Genomic DNA, 25,644 nt, shown 5'->3' on the forward strand with positions numbered 1-25,644 from the left:
GAAGAGGAGGTTCTGTCCACCAGGTTCTGTGAGAAGGGACTGCAGTGACCAAGAGAGGCTGAAAGAGTGGAGTCAAAGCTGGATGGGTGCTTGACTCTGCAACTTTTCAGAGCCACATATACCGAAACACACACTGAATTTCCAAAAAGGATGTCTCTTCCCAATAACCTGACCACAGAGGCCATTTTCATGGTTTGTTTTTTTTTTTCAAAAGACTAGTGTTCTAAGAAAGGCTGTTAAGGAACTGCTCCTCTACAACAGTAACAAAAGAACTGTTGAGTAATTATATTATCAATCACACTAAGGGCTCCAGTTACTGAGGCGGAATAACAGCCACTCTAAAATGTATATACCTTGAAACAATAACAACCACTTACGGTGGCTCAGTGGTAAAGAATCTGCCTGCAGTGTAGGAGACCTGGGTTCAATCCCTGGGTCAGGAAGATCCCCTGGAGAAGGAAACGGCCACCCACATCAGTCTTCTCACCAGGATAATCCCGTGGACAGAGGAGCCTGGTGGGCTGCAGTTCATGGGCTCGCAGAGTCAGATGGGACTAAGAGACCACCGTTTTCACTCTCACCATCTGTCGGTGTTTCTGGGGCCAGGAACCTGGGAGCAGCTTGGCAGGGAGGATCTGACTCACACGGGCCCCGCCATGGGGCAGAGGGCCCGCCACCTGCAGGCCTGCCTGGGGCTGGAGGAGTCCCTTCCCAGGAGGTTCATTCTCATGGCTGGGAGACGGTGCTGGCAGGAGCCTCATCTCTTCCTCGTGGGCACGTCAGCGTGTCACTGGGCATGGTAGCTGGCTTCCCCCAGAGCAAACAGTCCCAGAGACCATGGCAGAAGCTTCAGTGCCTTTTATAATAGTTTCAGCCTCCGTTTACAACAAACTGTCATTTCTGTCATACCCACTGTCCAGGCAGTTGCAACGGTCCACTCAGGTTCAAGGAGAGGGAACAGAGACCACACATCTCCCTCTCAGTGAAGCAAGAACAAAATCACATTTTAAGTAAGACCATGTGGGAAGTGATGTTTGGGTTCAGCCATCTTAGAAAAATACATTTGACATTCTAAGTATCACAGATATGCACAAAGATGAACAGAATGTCACAGAAGACACACAAATGGTCAATAAAGCAGAAGAAAAGGTGTCAACAACATGGAGTAACAAAACCAGAGTGAGACACTGTGACATTGTCACTAGAATGGCTTAAAAAAGTCACCATCTCCAAACCCTGGTGAACACAGGGAGCAACACTAACTCTCACACACTGCTGGTAGCAGGGTAAAATAGTAAGGCCGCTTTGGAAAACCCTAGACAGCTCCTTAGCTTAAGAAACATCTCCATGTTGACAGAGCAGCTCCACTTTTAGGTATTTACACAAGAAAAGTGAAAAGATATATCCACACACAGATCTATCCAAGAATGTTCATAGCATCCTTATCCATAACAGCCAAAACAGTAGAAACAACTCAAATGTCCACCAACAGGAGAATGGATAAACCAACTGTGGTAAATTCATGCAGTACAATGCTATTCACTAATAAAGAAGAAAAAACCTTGGATAAATACAACATGGATAAAAAACTGGTTAAGCCAAAAAGCCGGTTGAAACCATAACTGAAAAGAAAAACACAAAACAAGGGTCTATCCTATTTAACATTAAATGTATAAACATGATTATTCATTACTTACTCCCTAACATTCTACCTCAAAGATTAGTTTTGGGATTTAGTATGTGGCAACCTAACACCTTGGGCTGCTCAGGTGATGCAACTGGAAAAGAACGTGCCTGCTAAGGCAGGAGACATATTCCTATCCAGATGGGCTCATGATGCCCTAGTTTATTAATGGGTTATAATCTGCTATCATTTATTTTGATGCTCAGATTGTCTTTAATTTGGTCACTGGCAGCTTTCAAACTGGTTTATGTCCTTTTTGCAGGCCCCCATCACTCTCTGAGCCTTCCCTTGCTTTCTGGTACAACAACACGCTCCAAGTTCATTTTATACTTTCCCTGACCCAGCCCCAGACTCAGCCATTTCTGCATGGAGCCCCAGTTCCTGGAAGCTGAAATTGCTGTTTAGAAGCCAAGATCTGAGCGCTAAACATGCCTATTGCCTCCGGGATGTCAGTGTGTCCAGGCCTTCTCAGCAGACAGAGCCAGGAAAATCTGTCTGCTTTTGCAGACCTAGACACGCACACACGTTTACGACCACATTTCATTTTTATGTCCACCTAGGTAAATTGAAAACCATGAGTTCACACCAGTCCTGTCCATTCTAATCCAATTTTTCTTTCACTCCCCTGAGAGTCTGAACCTGGCTTCCATTATCCTTATGCGTTTATTATTTGATCGATCCCCCTGTATACAACCTATCTGCCTCTTCCACTGCCGCTCGTCCCCTGTCCTGGCTCAGGCTCTTACTGCCCATGCTGAGCCAGCCCTCCTCAGCTTGCTCAGACTCTTGAGCTTCCTGGAAAACATCCCCATAGCTGTGGACATCCCGCCTTACTCTGACCCACTCCATGGCTGGAGGACTTAATTGTTCAGGAAGAAGAGGGGCTTAACTGACTTTTAAATAAAGGGTTCCATTAATATCTGTCATCCTTTGTGTCCAGAGTATGCTAACGTGCTAGTTTTTAATTCAAAATGAACAAAAGACTGCAATGCAGCAGACTTAGATGAACTTGAGCGCTTTGAGTGATAAAAACAGATCTAATTATACACAGAATGTCTATTGAAATCCTCAGGGAAATTACAAATTAACTAGTTGAAGGCAATTTGAAAAATGCAATTTTTAAAAAGTCATCAGAAAGATCAGTTTATGCTCCATGATTTACTTTAATTGATTTCTCTAACTGAAAGCTGAGCATTTCATACCTGCAATCAAAACAGTTTCCACCTGGCCAACATCTGTTTCCAGGTCCCTTATTTGAAAAACTCTGGGATTTTATATAAAATTTGGGAAGAACAGAAGGATAGAGAGGAGGGGGAGGAAAACAGTTTTTCCAGGTCTGAAACAAGAAATTACGTCAAAGAAGTTCTTTGAAAACCTTAAATAAAGCCCTACACAAATATTAGAGAAAAGTGGTAACTATTCCAGAGAGCAAGGAGATCAAAACAGTCAATTCTAAAGGAGATCAGTCCTGAATATTCATTGGAAGGACTGATGCTGAAGCTGAAGCTCCAGTACTTTGGCCACCTGATGCGAAGAACTGACTCATTGGAAAAGACCCTGATGCTGTGAAAGACTGGGGACAGGAGGAGAAGGGGACGACAGAGGATGAGATAGTTGGATGGCATCACCGACTCGATGGACATGAGTTTGAGCAAGCTCTGGAAGTTGGTGATGGACAGGGAAGCCTGGTGTGCTGCAGTCCATGGGGTAGCAAAGAGTTGGACATGACTGAGTGACTGAACAACAATAACAATGCTCTCAACAAAGGCTCTAGGTAGAAAGCAGACAACGCACATGATCCCTAGTACTGCAGCACTCTCGTTTCAAGGATGACTGTCGGACTAAGGTATCCACCAGGGCACAGGTCTCCTGGACTCCCCTGGACTCCTCCAGAGCAGGAAATGCATCACATCTTCTAAGCCATCTTCACACTTACTGATATTTACTGGGCATGTACTTCATACTGAGTGATTTTCAGGCCAGTTCTACTCAAGTGTGATCCACAGACCAGTATGAGACTATGAACTGTTTGTTACTGGTCTGCTATGAGTAAGTACAAAAATGAAAAATAAGCATTTAGAAGAATTTATGGCAGTTTGATACTGCTGTTTGATCAGGGGACTCCTGTCTCTGAACAGGATTTAGACCAGTTCAGGTGTTATCAAACTACTGTGGTGGGTCACCTGAGTGGGGGAAGAGGGACAGAGAACATAAGTGTGTAAGTATGAAGGGCATTCCAGGCAAAGAAATCAGAAAGGATGAAGGCACAAGAATGTCAAAGGACACAAGTAGTCAGCTTTGGTCAGAGCATAAACCCATGGGGGCCAACTGAAAGAACAAAGTATTATGGGCCTGGAATGACATGCTGTGAAGGTCAGCTTTGTAAGACACTGGAGAGAGGGAGTGCCGCAAGTATACATCTGTTTTAGGCAGGTGCCTTCTGGGGTAAGGAGAGCAAAGAACTAGAAGGGAGGGCTGGACTACACTGAGGCAGGTCACATGGTTATTTCCCTCAAGTCCTCTGCTCAAAGTAACTGGCACAGGGCAGCTATATGACAGGAGATGAGGCTGAACTTCACAGCCTAAATGAGAACAACTCCCATCTGACTGATCTTAATTTGTCCAAACCTCTGCTGAGAACCAGGAGCTGAGGAGGCGGCAGCAAGAACCCCCTTCTTACCTTACTCAAGGGACCTGCTAAGTCTCAAGGGTCAGGGACCGCCTGGGATCAGGAAGCAGAAGTGAGCATCTCTCTCAGGCGGGCATGAGCCCAGTGACCACACCCCATCGCCATGCACACCACACTCCATCAGAGCCCTTCTTCTCCTCGGGGACCTGCTCTGGGCAAACACTCCGCCTGCCCTCCTGCCTGAACCATTCCTCCTTTCTGATCCTTTACCCAGATTATTTTCATTCAACCTCCAACACAAAGCCCATCATTTGGGATAACCCTGGTTAATCTGACCTTCAAATCTGAGGTCAGCTGTGTGACACTGGGCAAGTAACCCAAATTTCCCAAGTCTTGATTTCCTCTATAAAATGAGATACTAATAATTACTAACAAAGCGGCTGTGAGGATTAAATGAAATAAACATACTGCCTGAAACATGGTAAATGCTTAATAGCAGATAACAGTACAAGTTAACATTTGTTAACCACTCACTACTCCTTGGAAGAAAAGCCATGAAAAACCTAGACAGCATATTAAAAAGAGGAGACATCACTTTGCTGACAAACGTCTATACAGTCAAAGTGACGGTTTTTCCAGTAGTCATGTACAGATGTGAAAGTTGGAGCATAAAGAAAGCTGAGCACCAAAGAATTGATGCTTTCCAACTGCAGTGTTGGAGAAGACTTTTGAGAGTCCCTTGGACTGCAAGATCAAACTAGTCACTCCTAAAGGAAATCAACCCTGAATATTGATTGGAAGGACTGATGTTGACGCTGAAGCTCTAATACTGTGGGCACGCCAACTCATTGCAAAAAACCCTGATGCTGGGAAAGATTGAGGGCAGGAGGAGAAAGGGATAACAGAGGATGACATGGTGGATGGCATCACCGACTCAATGGACATGAGTTTGAGCAAACTCTGGGAGAGATGGTGAAGGACAGGGAAGCCAGGCATGCTGCAGTCCATGGGGCTGCAGAGTCGGACATGACTTAGGGACTGAACAACAAACAATGAACAACGAAGGCTATCCAATTGTTCTAGCACTCATGTTAAAAAAGACCATCCTTGTTCCACTAAAATCGCTTTGTACCTTTGTGGAAAATCGACTGACCAATATGTGTATGTCTCTCTATATAGACTCAAATTCCAGTTCTGCCACCTCCTGGCTAAGGGACGTGGGTGAGGCACCCCACTTGCCAAGCCTCAGCCTCCCATGTGTAAGATGAGGGTCATCGCAGTGCCTGCCTCCTGGGGCTGCTGTGAGCTAGAAAAGTGTCCAGTACGGTACGTGCCCAGAGAATCCTGGTCACAGCAGTTACTGAGGAAACTGAAGCTTTACAAGCATCGAGCTCTACAAACTGGGCTTCCCTCATAGCTCAGTCAGTAAAGAATCTGCCTGCAGTGCAGGAGACCCAGGTTCGATTCCTGGGTCGGGAAGATCCCCTCGAGAAGGAAATGGCAACCCACTCCAGTATTCTTGCCTGGAGAATTCCATGGACAGAGGAACCTGGTGGGCTACAGCCCATGGAGTCACCAAGAGTCGGGCACGACTTAGCAACCAAATCATCATCATCCTCTACAAACTTTAGTTGCTATTACTGTCGTCACTACTGTTAATGAAAGAACACCAATGAAGACGATACTCACAATCTTCTCTTGTCCACCACTCGCTTGACTCGGACGGCTCTTTGTTCTGAGTAAAGTTTACACACTCCTGTCCAAGGGAAAATGCCAGAGACCATTTAAAACTGCTTCTCAGGCAAAGGTATCATTACATACAGTGAGACATTACAGTCTCCAGCTAGCAAAGCTAAAGGCTGCATCCCACCTATTGTGAAATGCCACATGTGACCTTTAAGATAAAATGAAATACTTTTTAAGTAATCTTCAACGAAATCCAAAACGGCAGTCCTGTGCTCCTTCACTTGCTGAGAGTGTATCTCCTTGTGGGCTGAAACAGAAAAGGACAAGATTCAGGGCTCTGTATTCAATTACACTGAAGAACAATTCATCAGCTTCCTTACAACAGCTTCTTTATTAGATGTATTCTTAAAAACACAGCCATAAAACAAGTCCTGTGTCAAGTGACATTTCATTTTTAAAAGAGTGAGATTTATGAGGCTTTGCGAGAGTAAAAGATTAAACCTGCAGAAAAACTACAGTCAAATAATTCATGGTTTATTACAAAGGGATCGTGTTTGACGTGGGCCATTTCTTGAGAGCTGACCCTGTGCGTGTTAACAGGATCCAATGCTCAAGCTGACCTTCAAGGAACGTTTTAAATCAGACTCGGAGCACACACTCCCCTCTGCCTGCCCGGCTGCCTGTCAGCTTGGACTTCTCCGTCCTCTTCCCTCAGCCACTCACATTCCCCTCAGACACTGAGTGAAAGCTTCCTTCTCCCGGAAACCTTGCCTCTCTGAGCCATGAGGACGCCTTTCCCCTGTGAACCATCACTTCTTGGAGTCCGTGTCTGTTATACTTTGGTAGAGGCTGAGCACCTACAGTGTGCAGGCACGCTGCCAGTACTTTACATGAACTACTGCTAATGGCCCAAGCAATGCAGAAGGCGAGTACGATTATGCCTGTTTCACACACGAGGGACCCGTAAGGAGCCCAGGGTCACTTGGTTTGGCACTTATTCCTCACTGTATTAACGTGCAGGTGTTTTCAAGGTATCTCAGTGAATGTCCTTAAGGGTAGGGGGCATGATCTGTTTTTACCACAGGGCTGTTGCTGAACCTGAGGTTCACATGAGGAATTCAGAGGATTCATAAAATTATACACAAAATTTGATGCATGTGTGCATTTCTTTGTGGCAGGGAAGTCTACAGTTTTCATCAGACTCTCCAGGTGGTCCATTAGGGTTCAAATGGAAGCGACCCAAACAAAAGTGAGGGTTGAGCACAGCAGCATCTGGCCACTTGAATTCTACACTATGTAATGTGACGTGCGTCTGATTAAGCAAATTAAAAGAGAAACAAGGAAGACACTTAACTTGGGAAGCCATCTCAGTGGCCCAGTAAAAGTTCAAAATCAATGAAAGTGAGATGATACTAGTAACCCTGAGGCTAGCTATTGTTCTAAAGGTGCTAGGAGAATTTAATTCTCATGATGACTCCAAGAATGGGCTTCCCCGGTGGCTCAGATAGTAAAGAGTCTGCCTGCAATGCAGGAGACCTGGGTTCAATCCCTGGGTTGAGCCCAAGAAATATGCCATATAATTGTCTCCATTTTATAGATGAAGAAACTGAGACCCAGGGCGACTAAGTGACTTGCCCAAGGCCACATGGTCTGAACATGTGGAGCCGACGTGGCTGCATACGCAGCCAAGGCTCCAGAGCTGTCCTCTTCACTGAGAGAGTCTGTCACTATAGTTTAATGCTCCGAGTAGAGAACTCATGGTACCTTCATGTGTCCTCATTCACATGCCATCAACCGATGCCCTACTCAACGCCGCGCAGAACACAGGCACGCCCACACACACCTCTACACTTGAGTCATCTTCTCTAACCCTGGTCCCAAGGTAAACTCTTGGTTCTGTCTGGAGAGGTCCTTTCCACCTCCCTCTTTCCATCTGTTTAACTTGAATCATGGCCTTTGCATGATTTTTAACAGCTTAGGTTAAAACACTAATGAGGAAAAAGAAGACTTTGAAAGTGCTGAAACTGAAACCTAAATCAGAGCCCAAGAGTGAGCTTTAACTGGCTGTGCCACATGCATCCTGTGGTACTTAATCGCGAAAAGGCTGCTGGCTGCCTCTTTCAGGGCACACACCTTGAATTCTCAGCTGCTGGATCGCTTCTGAGCAGGTCCTCATGAAGGTCTGAGCGTCCTGGTCTATCTGGTCTCGTTCTGTGTCTGTCATTCTCCCGTATTCAGACATGACATGACTGGCGGAGAGAGAGAGAGAAGGACGAAATGAAGGGACAGCAGCAAATGCCCACACATGGAGTCTGGATGGGGTGTGAAGGGGAGAACAAAGCTCCCTGCTGAAATGACCGCTAAGCTGAGACTTGAAGGAAGAGGAGGAGCTGGCCACACTAAGAGGTGGGAGATGGCTCTAGACAGTGGAACCAACGCATACGAACCTTACAGCCCTGAACTCCATTTTCCTGACCGTTCTCTCTTGACCCCGTCCAAACAGCCTTTTGCCCTCATCCCCTCACTGTGGTCGTCACTCTCTAAGGTCACCACTGGGGTCATCATTCCCCCCAAGGTACTTTCCACCCACTGGAAATGCTGGTGGCTCCCCTTCCCTGATCTGCTTTCTCCTGTCTCCTGGCCACATTCTTTCCTGGTTCCCTCCCACCTCCCTGGCTGTTGGTTTTCAGGCTTTTTGCTGATACCTTTTACCCATGGGTTTCCCCGGTGGCTCTGACAGTAAAGAATCCACCCGCAATGCGGAAGACCTGGTTTCGCTCCTTGGGTTGGGAAGATCCCCTGGAGGAGGGCATGGCGACCCATGAGAATCCATGGGGTTGCAAAGAGTCGGACACAACTGAGTGGCTAAGCATAACACACCCTTAGTCCCTGAATATCTCTGTTGTCCACACTGCTCCCTTGGTGAGTTCGGCTAGGCTAGTGGGTTTTTTTGTTGTTAGTTTTACATTGACAGGTCCCAAATTTATATCTTTAGCCTGAACTTCTTCTAGAACTTCAGATGCATGTATCTAACTGCTGGCTCAGTATCTCTATTCAGATGTTTAATCTGTGTTGCAAATATGCCCCACACTGAGCCCGCAGCCGCTCCCAAGCCCGCTTCCCACTTGTGTTGCCAGCAGTCCCATTCCTTCTAGCTGCTCACGCCTCAAACCTGGGTCATCTTGGCACCTCTTTTTCTCTTTCAGTTCACAACTAATCCATTAACAAACCTCATTGGCTCTAACCTCAAAACACTTCCAGAATCTGACCTCTTGTTATCCCACCCACTGCTAACCCCTCTGGGCCATGTCACTGGGATCCCAAGGCTGGACCATAACTGCAGCTGTCCAGCTGGTCTGTCGGGTCTGGCGAGCTCCTCCCCTGATGATTCCAATGCACCAGCCTTATCGCTCCTGTTACATAGTAAGTCAGATCCTACCAATCCTCTGCACAGATGTCCAGTGCTTCCCACCTCAGAGCAGAAGCCAAGGCCCTTACAAGAGCTGCACAAGCCTTAAGGCGGCTCCCAAGCTCCGGCTCCTGCCCTCTCTGGGATTATCTCCAGCTGCCCCGGCCTCTGTGCACTCCCCGGGACATTACAGCCGTACCCCTGCACCAGGACGCACACCTGCTGGCCGTCTCCCCGGGACGTCCTTTCCCTGGATGCAATCTCTATGCACTGACTGCTTCCTTCTTGCAGGTGTCTACCCAAAGTCCCTGCATCTTAATAAGCTACCTTTATACACTCGTATCCACCCTGACAGTTTCTACCTTCCCTTCTCCACTCCCCCTAAAATACTGTGCTCCAACATTCTATGTTTTACTCATTTTGTTTCTTTTCTATCTTCCCCTCCAAAACACACATTCCATAAAGGTGGGGGCATTTGTCTGTTTGTTCACTGCTGAATCCCCATCATCACCAGCAATCCTAGGATTTAGTAGGCTGATAAATCAGTGGATCAATAACCAACTACTTTCAGAATGACCTCGCTTAGTGTGAGGCCGATGTAAGAAGCCTGACACATAGCCATAGCTGTGCTCCTTAACAGGTCCCTCCTGGACTGATTGCATCCCTACCCCTGAGACCTGCAGGAACCCCATTTCCAGAGCCTCCCCTGGAAATATGGAGGTACAGAGGCCCCAGGAACGTGTCCCGCCTAAGACAGGCCCCCAAGAGAAGAGAGAGGAGTAAGCCTGGGGCTCTTCTCTGGGCCAAGCAGGAGGCCAGTCTCCTCTCCGCTCCTCTTCTCCCTTGGTGCGGCTCCTCCTCACCCCGCTAAGCCCAGCGTCCACCCTCTCTGGGCGAGCGCTGGAAAGAGAGAAGGCAGCCCGTAGGTTCCTGGAGAAGGATGGCCTTCCCTTGGTGAGTGACAGACGGGTATTTCCCTAACACCCCACCCTCCACAGGATCTTGTTTCCTTAACTAGTTTGGCTTAACATGGTAATCCTGACAGAAATGTGCTCTGAGGAGGAAGACTCCAGAGAGGGGAAGGGGGCAGAGGCCGGGCAAGCAGGCTCAACCCTCCCCCCAGCTCCTCAGTCAGTCGGCGGAGAACTGAGAGCTGTGAGCACAGGGGCGCAGTAAGTGCCGCCCCTCAAGAAACGGGCTCACCGGAAACCGGAAACGGAAATGGAGGCTAAGGGGTCAGGGACAGATAAATGAGACGGGCACTCACTTCCGAGTGGCGAGGCAACCCTTGGATAGAGCTGATCTACAAAACGACCAATTTCAGGAACGTGAGATTAACGTCCTCCTTCTCTGTTTTGACTTAATGGAAACTCAGCTCAGTGAAACTGAAAAGGTCTAAAGGTTAATTTGATAAAACTGATTATACTCAATTAAAAGGCGATGTTCCTTTAGGATACATTATATATTAACCTTTTAAATTGGAAATTGCCAGTATGGTCATTCTAGTAGTAATAACGACAGAAACCAAGAAAGTCCCCCCCCCCCCCCCCCCCCCCCCCGCCAGGTGGTACTGTTTTGTCGTTAGGATATTGAGGAAAGGGTCTATCTACCAGAAATGGAGAAATTATTTTTTGATTAAAATAATTCAAGAGATCCAGCCAGAGGCTATTTAGGTTGCTTGCTGTTCTGCTCTAGTAAAATGTCATTATTTTTTTAAAAAATGGGTCAATAAAGTCTGAGTTCTACATTATGGGAAAATTATAGCTTCCTAATTATGTCAAACTAACATAGCCTTGTGGGTCTGAAGGCAATATTTCTCTCAATTCCATGATCACACTCTATCTAAAATGTTCCCAGTGAGGCAGGAGATAGATGGACCCCCCCCCCACCCCTGCCCCAGGATGAATAGCTGGAGTCCATTCCCAGCACTTCAAGATGAAAATAGCAAAACAATTGGGAGAGAAGGCTGGGCCCTGCCCAGATAAAAGACAAGACTACAGATTTCTCATTCTCAAAGTCAAGAAGAACTTCCTGACTAGAAAGCTCCTTGGTGGTCAAAAGGTAAGGCCGAGGGGTCAAGGTTACCCACAGGCCTCTCTGCTGGAATCCATCTTGGCTGTGAGATGCATCTGCATACATGGGAGGATGTGGAGATGCACCAAAGGCAGACTTAGAACCAAAGGAAAATGACAGGCCAAAGGAAATCTGGAAGAAATGCCCCATATAAGTGATTTAAACCACTCCGTGGGTGGGACACTCTCTGAGTCCACCCATGTGTCTATCCACAGGTACTGTACTCTTCTCCCTCCTAATAAATACTTCCCTTGTTTCACTACTTCCGCCTTTGTGGGAATTCTTTCCTGCAAAGCCAAAGGGCCAGGGCTTTGTCATTGGCCACTGGTCTAGTGACTAGGACTTGGCATTCTCAATGCTTCAGCCTGACCTCAGTCTCTGGCCGGAAACCCAAACTTTGCTTCAAGCCACTGAAGAGCAGGAGGAGAAGGGGATGACAGAGGATGAGATGATTGGATGGCATCACTGGCTCAACGGACATGGGTTTGAGTGAACTCTGGGAGTTGGTGATGGACAGGGAGGCCTGATGTGCTACAGTCCATGGGGTTGCAAAAAGTTGGACACGACTGAGTGACTGAACTGAACTGAACAGCAAGGCCACCAGAGATCACCAGGAACAGGCCACAGCCAGCACCCTGCACAGCAGTGAAAAAAGAAAAGACTTTAAATAGTCTACCACCTTTGGGAGGGAGAACATGATGGGAGAAGGTAAGGGTGGTCCTTCTCCCTCTGGAGAGAATGTAGGGTGTGTGGGGGGGGAAATGCTTATTCCCTAGTCCTCCTGTTTCTACCAGAGAATCCACACCTCTCATGAGACCCTACCTCCCTCCTCCATCTCCTCCCTCCCTTGGGGCAGGGACTTCTCTGACTGGCAGCCTGGCAGAAGGACCCGCACAGGGAGTGAACGGTCCTCCAGCCACGGCTCCTCTCTCTCCTCTCCTCTGGGATCTCCCTGTTTACTGGCAGCGGAGGTCCGGCTCTGCTGCTTCTCTCATAGGCTCTCAGGAGAGAGCTGTGACCGGGGCTGTGACCGTTCCGTGGCACTAACGGCTGAGTGCACCTGTCTAATTCAGGCGCCTTCAGCAAGGCCACCCACCCGCAGATCTAACCTATGCTACTGCCCTAGATTTCCCTGGTGAGCGAGCTTTGAATATGTCCATCTGTGTCATGGCGACTTGACTTCGGCATCCTCTCTCTTTCCCTTCCTCCTCTCTCTGGCAGGAAATAGAGGTGCTTTCTTTCTTTGTTTTTTTAAGTAATTTTACTTATTTAAGGCTACGCTGGGTCTTCACTGCTGCTCAAGCCTTTCTCCAGCTGAAGTGCTCAGGCCTCTCACTGGAGCTGCTTCGGCCGTTGCAGAGCACAGGCTCAGGGGCTCACGGGCTCCAGCAGCTGCAGCACCTGGGCCCAGCAGTTATGGCTCCCGGGCTCTGCGGCGCAGGCTTAGCAGCTGTGGCACGTGGGCTTAGTTGCTCTGCAGCATGTGGGATCTTTTCGGATCGAATCCCTGTCTCCTGCATTGGCAGGTGGATTCTTTACCACTGAGCCATCAGGGAAGCCCTGAGAGGTGCTTTCTTGATCAAATAGCCACTAACCCAACTGTGCCACAGGTCAAATGGGGTTCCAATTCAGTGACCATTCACCAAGGGACTTTTGTGCGCCAGAACTCCCACACACATCTCATTCAGTCCTCTTAAGAGCATTGAGTGTGAGTGTGCTCAGTCATGTCCGACTCTTTTCGACCTACTGACTGTAGCCCACCAGGTTCCTCTGTCCATGGGATTCTCCAGGCAAGAATACTGGACTTGCCATTTCCTCCTCCAGGAGATCTTCCCAACCCAGGGATCAAGGCTTCATCTCCTGTGCCTCCTGCATTGGCAGGAGGATTCTTTACCCACTGAGCCACTGGGAAGCCCTTTATCCACATTATCCATACTTTATTTAAAAACAAACGAAAACCAAAGCACAAATACCTGAAGTGAGTTGTGTATACTTGCATGACTAATATTTGGAACAGCTGGGACTAGAACTCAGGTGTGACTGATCCCCAAAGCAAGCCCTGCTCTTTCAAAGGGCCAAAACAGGGGCAGGAGCAAAACTCGGGGTCCTCTGGCTAGTGGTGAAGTGCAATCGGGATGAGGACTCAGTGGGGTGATGGCCCATCAAGACTCAGGAAGCCTCAGGAGCACTAGTTGTGCTGACGCTATAGCCACACAACCACTATGCAGACAAGAACGGAATGGGCCCCGGGGACCCCGTGCTCCCTCCCAGCGTGTGCTGCCACAGTAGCTGGGAAACGGGGAGGCCGAGGCCAGCTGCCCGCTGTCCTGAGAAACGTGAGGACTCGGAGTAAGTCCTCACCGTGCTTGTCTGGGAACACTGACAGGCAGTGTTGTGAAGCTGATCTGTGCTGTTCGAGGAGAAATGTATTAATCCTACCCCTATAGTCAAAAGTTGACTACAAAGTTACAGAATAGCAGCCTTATACAATAATCTTTTTATAAATCCACTGCTTTGTTTCTTTTTTGCACAGCATTTCAACTGCACCATCTTGTCTGAACCTAACTAATAGGCAAGTGAGCATCACTCTCGTTATTTAGAAACAGGACTCCTCAAAGGTTTTCTGGAAAGGGCCAGAGTATAAGTATTAGCCTCTGAGGGCCAGACAGCCCGGGCGCGGCCGCTCGGCTCTACTGCTGAGGGGTAGAGCAGCCACCTGTAACGTGCAACGAACAGGCATGCTGCTGTTCCAATCGACTTTACTTATGACACCAAAAATTTAACTGCATCTAATTTTCTTATGAGGTAAGATATTATTATTACTCTCCCCTCAGTCATTAAAAAATGTAAGAACTATTCTCAGCTCACAGGCTGTACAAAAACAGGCAGTGAGCTGAACTTGGCTTATAGGCTGTGGTTTGCTGACCCCTGGTTTAGAGGAAGACATTGCCTTCTACAAGTTAAGTGAACTTCTCAGGTTCGCATGGCTAATAAGGAGACAGAGTAGCTTGAACTAAACCAACGTTTAAAGCATTCACCTTATCTGGATGCCTTTTGAAGGCAAAGGGAAGTTAATAATGGATTTCCATAAGCGATCTCCACGACCACTTATGTAACTTAAGCTGTCAAGTACTGAAGAAAGGAGCTGGAAAATGATAGGCTTACACCAGTTTTGCTAAGTTTTCCAAAACGACAGTCGCTTCCATCTGTACAGACTATAAAATTAGCATCTGATGTACATACATACCTTTAGAAATAAAATTTATACTGCCATCTAGTGTTGACCAACTATTTTAACTGAGAACTTTAAAATAAGGTTTACTTGGTATGAAGCACTAGAATAATAATTTTACTATAGTCCAAAGTTATGTAAATGAAATACACTTAAAAGCATAAAGTAGACAAAGTGGTAGAGATTATTTAAAACTCACCTGGGGCATAATTATTTTGTTAAAAAACTGATATGAAATATTTCCATTTTTTATATATTGATTAAAGTCCTTTTATAAATTCAGATGATTTATTCCATATTTTCTGTGTGATAGGAAAGCTTCCAAAGGGTAAAACCCCTTGTTCTGTAATGATGAACTCCTACACAGATGCTTCTAATGATGCCATTTCCTATGTCCAGTCCAACTTTCCCACTGCTTAGGCACTGCAGTTGAAGCTGAATCCTATGGGAGACGTGCCACACTAAAGTCAGGTGCAAACAGAGGTCAAGGGAGGGCAGGAGGCATGACCTTTGCACTGCGGTTTATTCCTGAGTCTACGGAGAGCCGGAGTCCATTCTAGAAATCCTTCTGGAGGTTGCGATCAAAATCCTTTTCTTTTTAAAAATCAACCTAACAAAAACCCTCAGGGAGGCAAGAGTTCTCATCGCTCCAAACGGCATTTTCACGTGACGGGCATGAGCTCTTCATTCGCTTGGTAGTGTGTATTCAGTGAGACACTGCCCCATCCTCTCTGCATGTTTCACAAAATATACATGGCACAGACAGAGAAGCAAACACGTGTGTGCCTCAGGGGGCACTGCGGTGGGGCTGTGGTGACTTCAAGGACGTGGGATGTGCTGTGCTTACCCTGGCTGGCGGAGCCCCTTTCTACCCTGCAGATTTTCTTTCACTGTCAAACTGATCTTCCCCACGATAACCCAGAGTTAGTAAAACGTGAAGACGGAAACCTCACAAGGAATGCAGGTATGGCAAAGAACATTCACCAAAATCATGGTTAAAAAAAAAACAAAACACACACTTACCTATAAGCATTAATGTAATCTTTTCTGTGTTCCAGAAGAAAATCTCTCAGCTTGCCAATGTGCGAAATCTGTCATGAAAAGAAAGCAAATGGTTTATATTGATAAATATGTTACACTCACATGCAACAAATTTTAAATTAGTAGAGAGAGTGGAATGCTCTCTCTTCAAATCCTCAAAAGATTCTGAAGCTACAAACTGGACACTTCTGATTTTAGACTTCTGTATAATCACTGACTTGTCAAAGTCACCCACATTACTGGGCCTTGGTCTCCTGCTTAAGTCACAGATCGCAACAATTACAGGAAGAAGGAACCAACAGCAATGAAGAGATGACTCTAAGGAACTTTGAGATTCTATGAGATAATGCATGTCTAGTAACTGCACAGAATGTGCTTAATAAAGGCCAATTCCCTTCCTTAAGCGTTTTCTACCTAAAATTTTATAGACAAACATTCCTTCTTCCAAGTGTTCTAGGGAATGGATTCCAAGGCTGGAGCTATTAAGTTTATAAACAGGATCCATGCAGAGAAGCAGAACTAAACAGAAGATTCAGGAGCAGTGATGTATCCCTGCACAGCACATCTCCATCTCCTCCACTTCTGTGGATGAACAAGAGAGGACACAGAAGTCCAGGGGACTGAACTCCTGATGGGTCATTTCTCGTGCTAAAGCCCCTACCATGTGTCAGGTGCTGTGTGTGGAAGGAGGGATTAAAAAACAAAACAAGTGTTAGGAAGAAACCTGGGATCATGGTTGACATGGACAAGAGAGCTTCCAGAAGGAGAGAATGATTAGCTAAGCCGGTGGCCTGTGCAGTCCTTTGACCACGGCTCACGCTTGCTTCCTCCTAACGCCCTTTGTATTTATTCCAAACACACGCAGCCTTGGTCTCAAAGGATGTGCTGAACTTTCATCTTTTGCATGAAAGTTTTTCTGTCAAGGCCAACTCAGGCCAATTTTCGCTCCACTCTGAACTTAAAAGCATGTCTGCATCCCACCCACTGGGCACTCGGCTACACGTGGCCATGTCCACTGGCTTCACTTTTGCACACATGCCTCTTTCTCAGGGGTTAGGAACCATGTGAGGAGGGGGCTGCCCAGCTTCTCCCACGGCCCTATGCACAACATGGAGCCCAGGGTGGGGTCAGTCAGTACTTTCAGACCAAGTAAACGTCTAAATGCAAAAACAGTATTTACCACTAAAGAAACATTCAGCAATTGTCTGGGGATAGGTCAGTAGGGGTTCAGTTACATTTCCCAGGGTCTAGACTAAGAACAAATAACAGTTCAGAAACGCACCCTCAGGCATCTTCAGAGCATGAATTAAAGAAAAAAATGAACTGTGGCCACATACTCATTTATTTACCAGATTGCAAAGATTACTGAGACTGTCCGGCAACGCTGGCTCCACGAGGAACCTCCACACACACACGACCTCCTTCCCCAGTGGCCTGTCGTGGGCACTGAGGTCACTGCACCCACAACCAGGCTGGGAGCGTGAGCCTCACAGAGGCCACGTGCCTCATCCAATCACACGGTTAGTGTCTGGTGGGGCTTGGAGGCAAGCTCAGGACTCGCTTGAGTTCATTCGGCCTGTCTTTCACTAAGACACAGCTGACTGCTTCATCCTCTTATTTCAATTTTCCACTTAGGTTGCACTTTAAAATCTGACTTTTAAGACTGTTGGGAAAAAAAATTTAGGAGATGTGCAAACTAGGTGCTTACTATACCACATATGAGATTTAATCAAATTAACTCTCCTGTTTAATATGCTTCAGTGGTTCCCAGCATCAGGGTCAGGATCCTTGATGCTAGCAAAGATTAAGGGCAGGAGGAGAAGGGGGCGACAGAGGATGAGATGGTTGGATGGCATCACTGACTCAATAGACATTGAGTCTGAGCAAGCTCCGGGAATTGGTGATGGACAGGGAAGCCTGGCATGCTGCAGTCCACGGGGTCTCGAAGAGTCGGACACGACTGAGAGAGTGAACGACGACCACAAACAACCACCATGGTTTCCATTCCCCTCCCCAGCCCCTGCCTGCGAGGGGCCAGGTAAGCAGTATGAGTGAGTAAGGCAACAGGAAGGGAGGGTACAGGGCACCAGGCAGGCGTGAATTCTGGTTATCAAACACCCTGCAGTCAAAGCAAGCATCTCTCCCAGTCAACTTGCCAGAGGGCAGCTAATTGTCATCTCTGCGCCTCATCAGTGGGGTCAAGTCCAAGCCCCAATGTAGCACTCGAGGCCCTTCACGGTCCAGCTCCAGAAGTCCCGAGGGGCCTCAGTCCTGCCACGCTCCCCACCGACCACAAAGACCACGGCGACTCCTTACCGACTAGCTTCCCTTCACCAGAGCACAAGCTCCTAGAGGGTAAAGGGTCCTCCCCTCTTCCCCCAGAGCCTGTCAGGCATGAAAACTTTCACTGCATGTTGAATACAGAGTGGGTACTGAATAATGCGGCCTTCCCAGGTGGCTCAATGGTAAAGAACCGCCTGCCAATGGAGGAGACGAAAGAGATGCAGGTTGGATCCCTGGGTCTGGAAGATCCCCTGGAGGAAGAAATGGCAACCCACTCCAGTATTCTTGCCTGAAAAATCCTGTGGACAGAGGACGGGCCACAGTCTCATGGGGTCCCAAAAAGCTGGGCACGACTTAATGCTTAAGCGATTAAGCATACATGCACTGAATGATCCCTTGAGATTATACCTACTGTGACAGGCAAGGAAATGCTATATACCCTCCTCCCAAAGATGCACAAGTCTTATCCCCAGAATCTGTGGATTTATTATGTTACATGGCAAAGGGGAATTAATGTGGCAGAAGGTAATCAGATGCTCATCAGCTGAACTTAAAATAGGGTGATCATTCTGGATTTATGTTGGAGTATCCGGGGAGGTAGGCCCTGTGTAATCATGGGGTCCTTAAATGGAGAACAAGGAGGCAGAAGAGAGAGTCAGAATGATGCAACGGGAGGACTCGATCCAACACTGCTGGCTTTCAAGGCAGAGGAAGGGAGCCAAGGGATGAAAGTCACGTCTGCACACTGGAAAAGGCTACTTAGTGGATTCTCCCCTAGCGTCTCCAGAAGAGAACAGAGCCCTGCCCACACCTTGATCTCAACCTAGGGAGTCCCATTTTGGACTTGGACCCACAGAACAAGAAGACAATACATTTTTGTTGTTTTAAGTCACTAAATTGATGGTAACTCGTTACAGCAGCAACAAGAAACGAATACACTGTGTCTCAGTTTGGGCTGCTGTAACAAAATACCACAGGCTAGGTAGTTTACAAAACAAACACTTATTTCTCTTAGTTCTGGAGGCAGGGAAGTCCTGGCCAAGCTGGCAGCATATCTGGGGCCTGGGGAGGGCTCTCATCCTGATTTGTAGACAACTGCCTTCTTGATGAGTCCTCACATGGTGGTCTTGCATCTATCTCTTCCTCTAAGGACACTGATCCCATTCATGGGGGCCCCACCCTCACGACCTAATCAGGGCCCGAAGGTCTCACCTCCAAATACCATCCCATTGGCTATCAGGGCTTCGATTCTGTGATGACACAAACATTCAGTCATAGTGTCTGACATAGCATAAAGCCTTATCTGAAACAGCCTTTTTTTTTTTTTTTTTTAAAGGAGTCATAATGTTTTCAATAAAGGTTTAAAATGTCCAAAGGTATCTACCGTATAGTCTAGACACAGAAGCTCCGCTCTTTAAGCTCCCCTCTCCCGCATCTTTGGCTAATTTCAGTCTACCACGGTGGAATGGTGTGTGTAGGGGGTGAGTGCCAGGAACAAGAAGCCCCTACAGGCATCTCAGAAAACATGATTACAACAAGTTTCACTTAAAGTATAACAAATATGATCCCTATTTCTTATGATATGATACCTGGGATTTGCTTCAATATAACAAGGGATGGAGAGTAACACCTGAAAGAGGATCAGTCATGAGTTGACAGCTGAGTGTGGATAGGTGCGAACTCCTTATAAATACTGTCTACTTCAATACATACTTGATAGCTTTCTTAACAAAACATTATTTTTTAAAATGTCCTTTTTAAAAATTTAAAAAAATCTCTTTAAAAAATTTTTCGCTCTCTTTTAACATGTTTGGTGATTCTGAAGTACAGATTTTCTGCTGCCATACTAGTAAAAACCCATATTTGAATGAGCAACTCAACCCCACCTCAAATCTCTAGCTAGTTTATTTCTAAATAAACTTTAGCAAGTTTTTGCTTAAAATTCCACTTAAGACGATCAATACCACTTAAAACAAAACAAAACAAAACACCCTACCAACCCCAAAACCTTCACTGAGAGTTTACTATGTGTCAGGCTCTATTCCAAGATCTCTGCACGCGTTAGCTCATGGAACTCTCCCAGCAACGCCGAGATGAGTAACCTCATCACACCTGTTTGAACAGATAAGGAAACTGAGTCAGAAAGCTGGTAAGTAATTTGCTCAGGGACACACGGGGTGAAGCCTGGATGGAACCCAGTATTCTAAGTTATCAGACTGGAGTCCGTAGCCCCCAGATTTGTGCACAGGTTGTTGGCAGGTGGCCAGTGCAGTTTTTCAGTACAGTGGTCACAAAGGGGGACGCCTGGGAATCGAGAAAAGCACCCAGTGAGCAACGTCAGGATGCTTTTTCCTTGTGTCTGGATTCAACAGTGCGCTACACATCTGACATCACCCCGCAGGGACGGCCACTTACAGAGCATCTGCTGTGTGTGTGCCAGGCAGTGTGTGAAGTGCTTGCTCCGTGCTGGCGTCGGCTCCCCTATAACCAATCGGATGGATTAGATGCTGCCCCCATTTCTATTTTATAAACATGGAAACTGAGGCCCACATGAGCTCACAGACTAACAAGGGGCAGGACTGGCATGGATCACAGGTCTATGTGACTCAAAGGCTAAGTTATTTACTCTATATTATATCATCAAAAGGTCAATAAACTGTTACTACTTAGCTTATTTAAGTTTGAGGCTTTTTTTTTTTCACAGAAATATAAATGGGTTTCATCTAAGATTTATGGACACTGATTTTTAAAATGTTTTCAACTACAGTGGATACAGAAAGTTCTACAAGAGAGATTTTTTTGAATGTTTCCACATAGAGCACTCATTTTAAAAGTCACTCAAAGTAGGAACATGCATATATCCAAAGTGACTGTTCTCCCCAGTGAAGTCTCCTCCTCCAAGCCCGGCTGTTATTCCCAGTGTTGTCAACACAGGAGGCTTGGAATTGGCAAGTACCATCGGGATGCTGGGAGGAAGGCCCACAGATGTGCGCCAGGGACCAGGATGGTCACAGAGACTGGTGGTGCCATAGTGACTGTTCACCCTGAGTACCAACCATCAAACTGCCACCAAAACACGGTTTAAACAAGGATTGAAGGCAACTTCCAGGGCCGGGTCTCTTCCCCTTGTCTGAGTCCATCTACTTCCACCCATGGTGCGGGGCAGGGTATTAGCAGAGGAGCAGACTCCCGGCAAAAGACTGTGGAGTTTGGGTGGATCAGGGCAGACAGGAGAGAAATGGGTACAAAATCCAGGGAGATGGCTGAGTTTCTCTGCTCAGCCTCTGCTACTTCCTCTGAAAGGGACCCCAGTGCCCCCCTCATTAGGCTTCAGGAGACCCCAGCTGGATGAACTCCCTCTTCTGTCTCCCAAGCCCTCCCTCACCGTCTGACTGCCTGGGGCAGGGTCTGGAGGGGGCAGGGAGCAGGCTCCGCTGGAAGCCAGGCAGCAGAGAGGGTCTGCTCCAGCGCCACCCGCATCTGGCCACAAATCTACAGCCCGCTCCTCCGTTTGGCTTTTTCACCTTCTGACTGCTTATTCCTTTCAGGTAGCTCCAAAACTTGCCGGGGGAAAACGGGTGTTTTTAATAAACTCCCTAAACTCTTAACCTTTGCCAACTGAAATTTTGAGCAAGTTGCTTAATCTCCCTGAGCTTTACTACAAAGGGAGGGCAATAAACATGATTCTTTAAAAGCAGAAGTAGCAGCTCGAGTTAACAGGAACTCTTATTACGCACATGCTGTGTGGCAGGCACCAGTCTAAGAGCTGTGCGTCCACCAGCTCATTTGTTCACTCCTCCTGATAACCCCATGGGACAGGCTTCGCTATAATCCCACTTAACAGATGAGAAGACACCGAAGTGACGCATTTCATATAAATGGTTGAAAATAAACGGGGGACTGTGACGCCCAAACCAAGGACCTGTGTGCTTTCAGCCCCTGAAAGTTCGCCCATGGAGACTGCCTTACCGTCCCATCCGAGCACAGGGCGTCACTGAGGGCCGCCTTCATCACAGGGCACACAGAACGTTTTGAGATCAAAAGGACTCAACACTGAGATGCCCTGTTCAGGTCAAATGCCATGTCAACAGCTATGGGTCAGTGCAGAGCCAAGAGCCACCCTCCAGGGCCTGCTGGGATCTGGCTTCTCCACAAAGCTGATACTCAACCAAGCAATTGTTTAAACTCCATTCTAAAACAACAGACATTCATCTGGCCCATCCTTTTCTTTCTCTGAAGATAAACCAAGTTCATTTTTAAGTGAATGCATTTCAATAAGGCTCATTTCAAAAGTCATCAAGACACTGGACTTTGCCCCACAGCACATCTACCACACAGACTGACTATAAAACAGCAGCAGTGGTCCCAATGCATGTGACAGGGAAACACATTCTCACATTGCCTGATGTCACACATAAAGCTTTCATCAGGAGAGACCCCACTATGTGCAGCTGTGAGACCTGCTCCCGCGGGTGAATGTGTGCTGTTGACGTGGGCTCGGCCCCGGGGACTCAACCCTAAGGATGGCTGCCCACAAGCATGCTGGTGAACGGAGTTGGAAAACCAAGGCTGCCCACAGCATGTACTTACGTAAAATATGTAAAATGCAGACCTAAAGCTGTATCCATACAGAGAGAGGCATCTAAAAGACTGCTCATCAAAATACTGATGGTTGGGTGGTAAGATTTAGAGACTGTGCTTTTTTCTATTTATAAGACCTTTTCATACCTTAACACCTTTCTACAATTTGTATGTATGATCCTTGTAATCAGACAGAAAAGTGCTTTTGAACAGAAACATAAATCTTCCTACATCCTTCCTTGACTAAGAGTGTATATGGACCCCTGAGATTCCCACAGGGCCAAGTCCAACTCTGTGAGCCCAGGACATCACCGACTCGATGGATATGAGTTTGAGCAAGCTCCAGGAGTTGGTGATGGACAGGGAAGCCTGGCATGCTACAGTCCATGGGGTTGCAAAGAGTCGGACACAACTGAGCGACCGAACTGACTGAGGTCCCACCAGTGTCCCTGTCCCTCCTGACTTCTAGGGGTTCACAGCCCTCTTCGATCTCCCAATCCCAGTTTCCTGACTCACGCCTACTCTGCTCAGGGGGTACACCTCGCAAAAGTCTTCTCTGCCACCTCCAGGCCAGGCTAATGACCCCTCACAAGCACCCCTCCTTCAGTGATGTCAGCCTCTTGTTTTGAAATGTTTTCATGTCTCTCTGATGCAAGCTGCTCAGGCATACACTTAGCCCAAACGAGCTCCTCAAAAACGATTTAGTGCTCCTAACATAGTAAGTGAGCTACATATTTTGCATTATCCACTAGATGGCAACGCAAGTCTTGCAGCAGTAGAAGTACTAGGAACTCTCAAAAATATCAGTTTTTTTTTTTTCCCCGAGGGCTTCACAATTTTCTCTGGTTCTGTACTTCTGATCTGGAATCAAAGGATTATTAAAGGTTAATTGTGTTGCTCAGGCTGAAGCTGAAATGACACTGTTTTGAAACAGACATGTGCACTAGGACATGACCAAGGTTTTAAAACACCGTGTTCCCGGCAGCTTGGACACAGAGGCAGCCCCCAGGCACGGCTGCCGTCTGCCATCCCCAGGGTGGTTGGGCCCAGCTTTGTCTATGTGTCACCCACAGCACAGACCTGCTAGCTGCTCCTTCCTGGGTGCTTTGTGAATTACCCAGAGCAAGATAAGGCTGTAAAACGAACAACTCTGGTATAAAATGGAGGACGGCTGCATTTTCACAGTAAGGGGAGCTCGGAGCAGTCACCCGTGTCTTTTGCAGATCACAGCAGCAGTAGGACTTGCACACCCGTCCCTGCCCCCCACAACCCCCATGATAGGAATTCTCTTCTGGCACTCTCAACACTTCCAACAAAGACCTGATTGAGTAGGAAACACTGAGTACCCATTTGCATAATGTGCCTCTGCAAGAAACAGCCATTGTTTAAGATTAAAGAGACTCCAGTATGGCCTCTGGCATATTGTAAAAAGGTCCCTGTAACACAGAATCATTATTTTTTTAAGTTCAATCAGTGGACACAGCTTACTGTTCAGTTTAAGTAGGCAGCCAAAGGCACAGTCGGAACAACCACTGTTGTATAAATGTTTGCCCACCACTGATAAGCTGACATGACTTTTCACAGGGGTCATGTTCCCAAGTCTGATTTGGAGGCCCGCTAAACTAAATTTCGAATCCAGTCCCTTCAGTCATGACTGAAAAGGGCCTCAACACCAGTTACGGCGGCAGGTTCAGAGCGGGCCGCAGCTCTGGAGCGCGACGACCCCGCTGAAGTCACAGTGAAGGCTGTCTGAGTCCCGGTGCTAGGGGAGCTCCCGTGACCAGTCCCCCACAGAAGAGCCTGGCCCAGCCACAGGCACCCCTTTGGCTTTGGGGTCACAGCAGGGAGAGTGTTAAGGGATTACATGTATGAACTGTGCCTTTTCGTTTTGCCTCCTTTCAGCAATTGTTTAGTTGTAAGCGGAGCCTCCTCCCATCACTCCCCGCCTAATTCCGACTGCTGGAGGCCACCCTTCTGAAGGCACAGGGCCTGCGGTGGGGCAGCCGCTCTCCAGTCCTCGCACGAGCCCCTCCTGAAAGCACGGTCCTGCCAGGATCTCTTCCTAAATCCCTGACAACTCTGCGTCACTTCTCTCCTTGTCTCCTACCACCTCTGCAAACCTCTGAAACCTCATGAACTCAGCCCTGACGCACGCTTGCTAAACCTACTCTCTCCACCCACAGCTTAATGTACCATCTACAGAAAATTTGCCCACCGGCCCTTGCCTCACTCCTGTGTCCCGAGGGTGAATTCAACTGTCCACTGTGTGTCCCACGGGTGTCTCAAAAGCCAAGTGTCCCAAAGCCTGAGTCATCCAACCACTCACGCTCAAACCCCCTCCCCTGCCACACTGACTTACGGCTTCCGTCTGTCCCCGCAAAGAGAAAGAGCCTCTCTTTTCTGATTCCCATGTTAGAAAACCCCAGAGCATTTTGACTCTTTTTCACCCCACAAATTAAACTGGTCAGCCAGGCCTGTCCACTCCACTGGTTGAACAACTGCCAGAGGAACGGGTACCCATGGACCAGCTTCTCCTCCTGTTTTCCCATGTACACCTGAGAGTCCAGACCCTCTAAGCTTTTCCCAATCCAGCTTCCTCCTTTCACTTCTGCCCTGGGCACTACTGTTCTTTCTGCCTGGAACACCTTCTTTATCATCCACCAACCTTCCACTCAAATGTGCTGGGCCCAGGTCAGTTCAGTCACTCAGTCGTGTCCAAATCTTTACGACCCCGTGGACTGCAGCACGCCAGGCCTCCCTGTCCATCACCAACTCCCCAAGCTTGCTCAAACTCATGTTCATCGAGTCAGTGATGCCATCCAACCATCTCATCCTCTGTCGTCCCCTTCTCCTCCCACCTTCAATCTTTCCCAGCATCAGGGTCTTTTCCAATGAGTCAGTTCTTCGCATCAAGTGGCCAAAGTATTGGGAGTTTCAGCTTCAGCTGAAGCCCAAGGAGGTTTTAAAATACAGCATTCTGACTTCACTTCCCAGTTTCTCTGCATGACGCCTTCCGGGAGACATGC

The 25,644-nt window shown here is 47.4% G+C and overlaps 1 protein-coding gene across 3 annotated transcripts in view; it reads right to left on the bottom strand.

Annotated features, from left to right (window-relative positions):
* Positions 1-25,644, bottom strand: part of STX18 (syntaxin 18) — a 107,485-nt gene that overhangs the window by 22,030 nt on the left and 59,811 nt on the right. For all 3 annotated transcript variants that reach the window (XM_070458127.1, XM_070458126.1, XM_070458125.1), the window contains exons 2-5: positions 15,737-15,804; positions 8,133-8,248; positions 6,229-6,306; positions 6,003-6,069 (exon numbers count right to left, since the gene is read on the bottom strand). In XM_070458127.1, coding sequence (XP_070314228.1) covers positions 6,003-6,069; positions 6,229-6,306; positions 8,133-8,248; positions 15,737-15,804 — 329 coding nt within the window. The remainder of the gene's footprint in view (positions 1-6,002; positions 6,070-6,228; positions 6,307-8,132; positions 8,249-15,736; positions 15,805-25,644) is intronic.

The sequence above is a fragment of the Odocoileus virginianus genome, chromosome 29, assembly GCF_023699985.2.
Source record: "Odocoileus virginianus isolate 20LAN1187 ecotype Illinois chromosome 29, Ovbor_1.2, whole genome shotgun sequence".
NCBI lineage: Eukaryota > Metazoa > Chordata > Mammalia > Artiodactyla > Cervidae > Odocoileus > Odocoileus virginianus.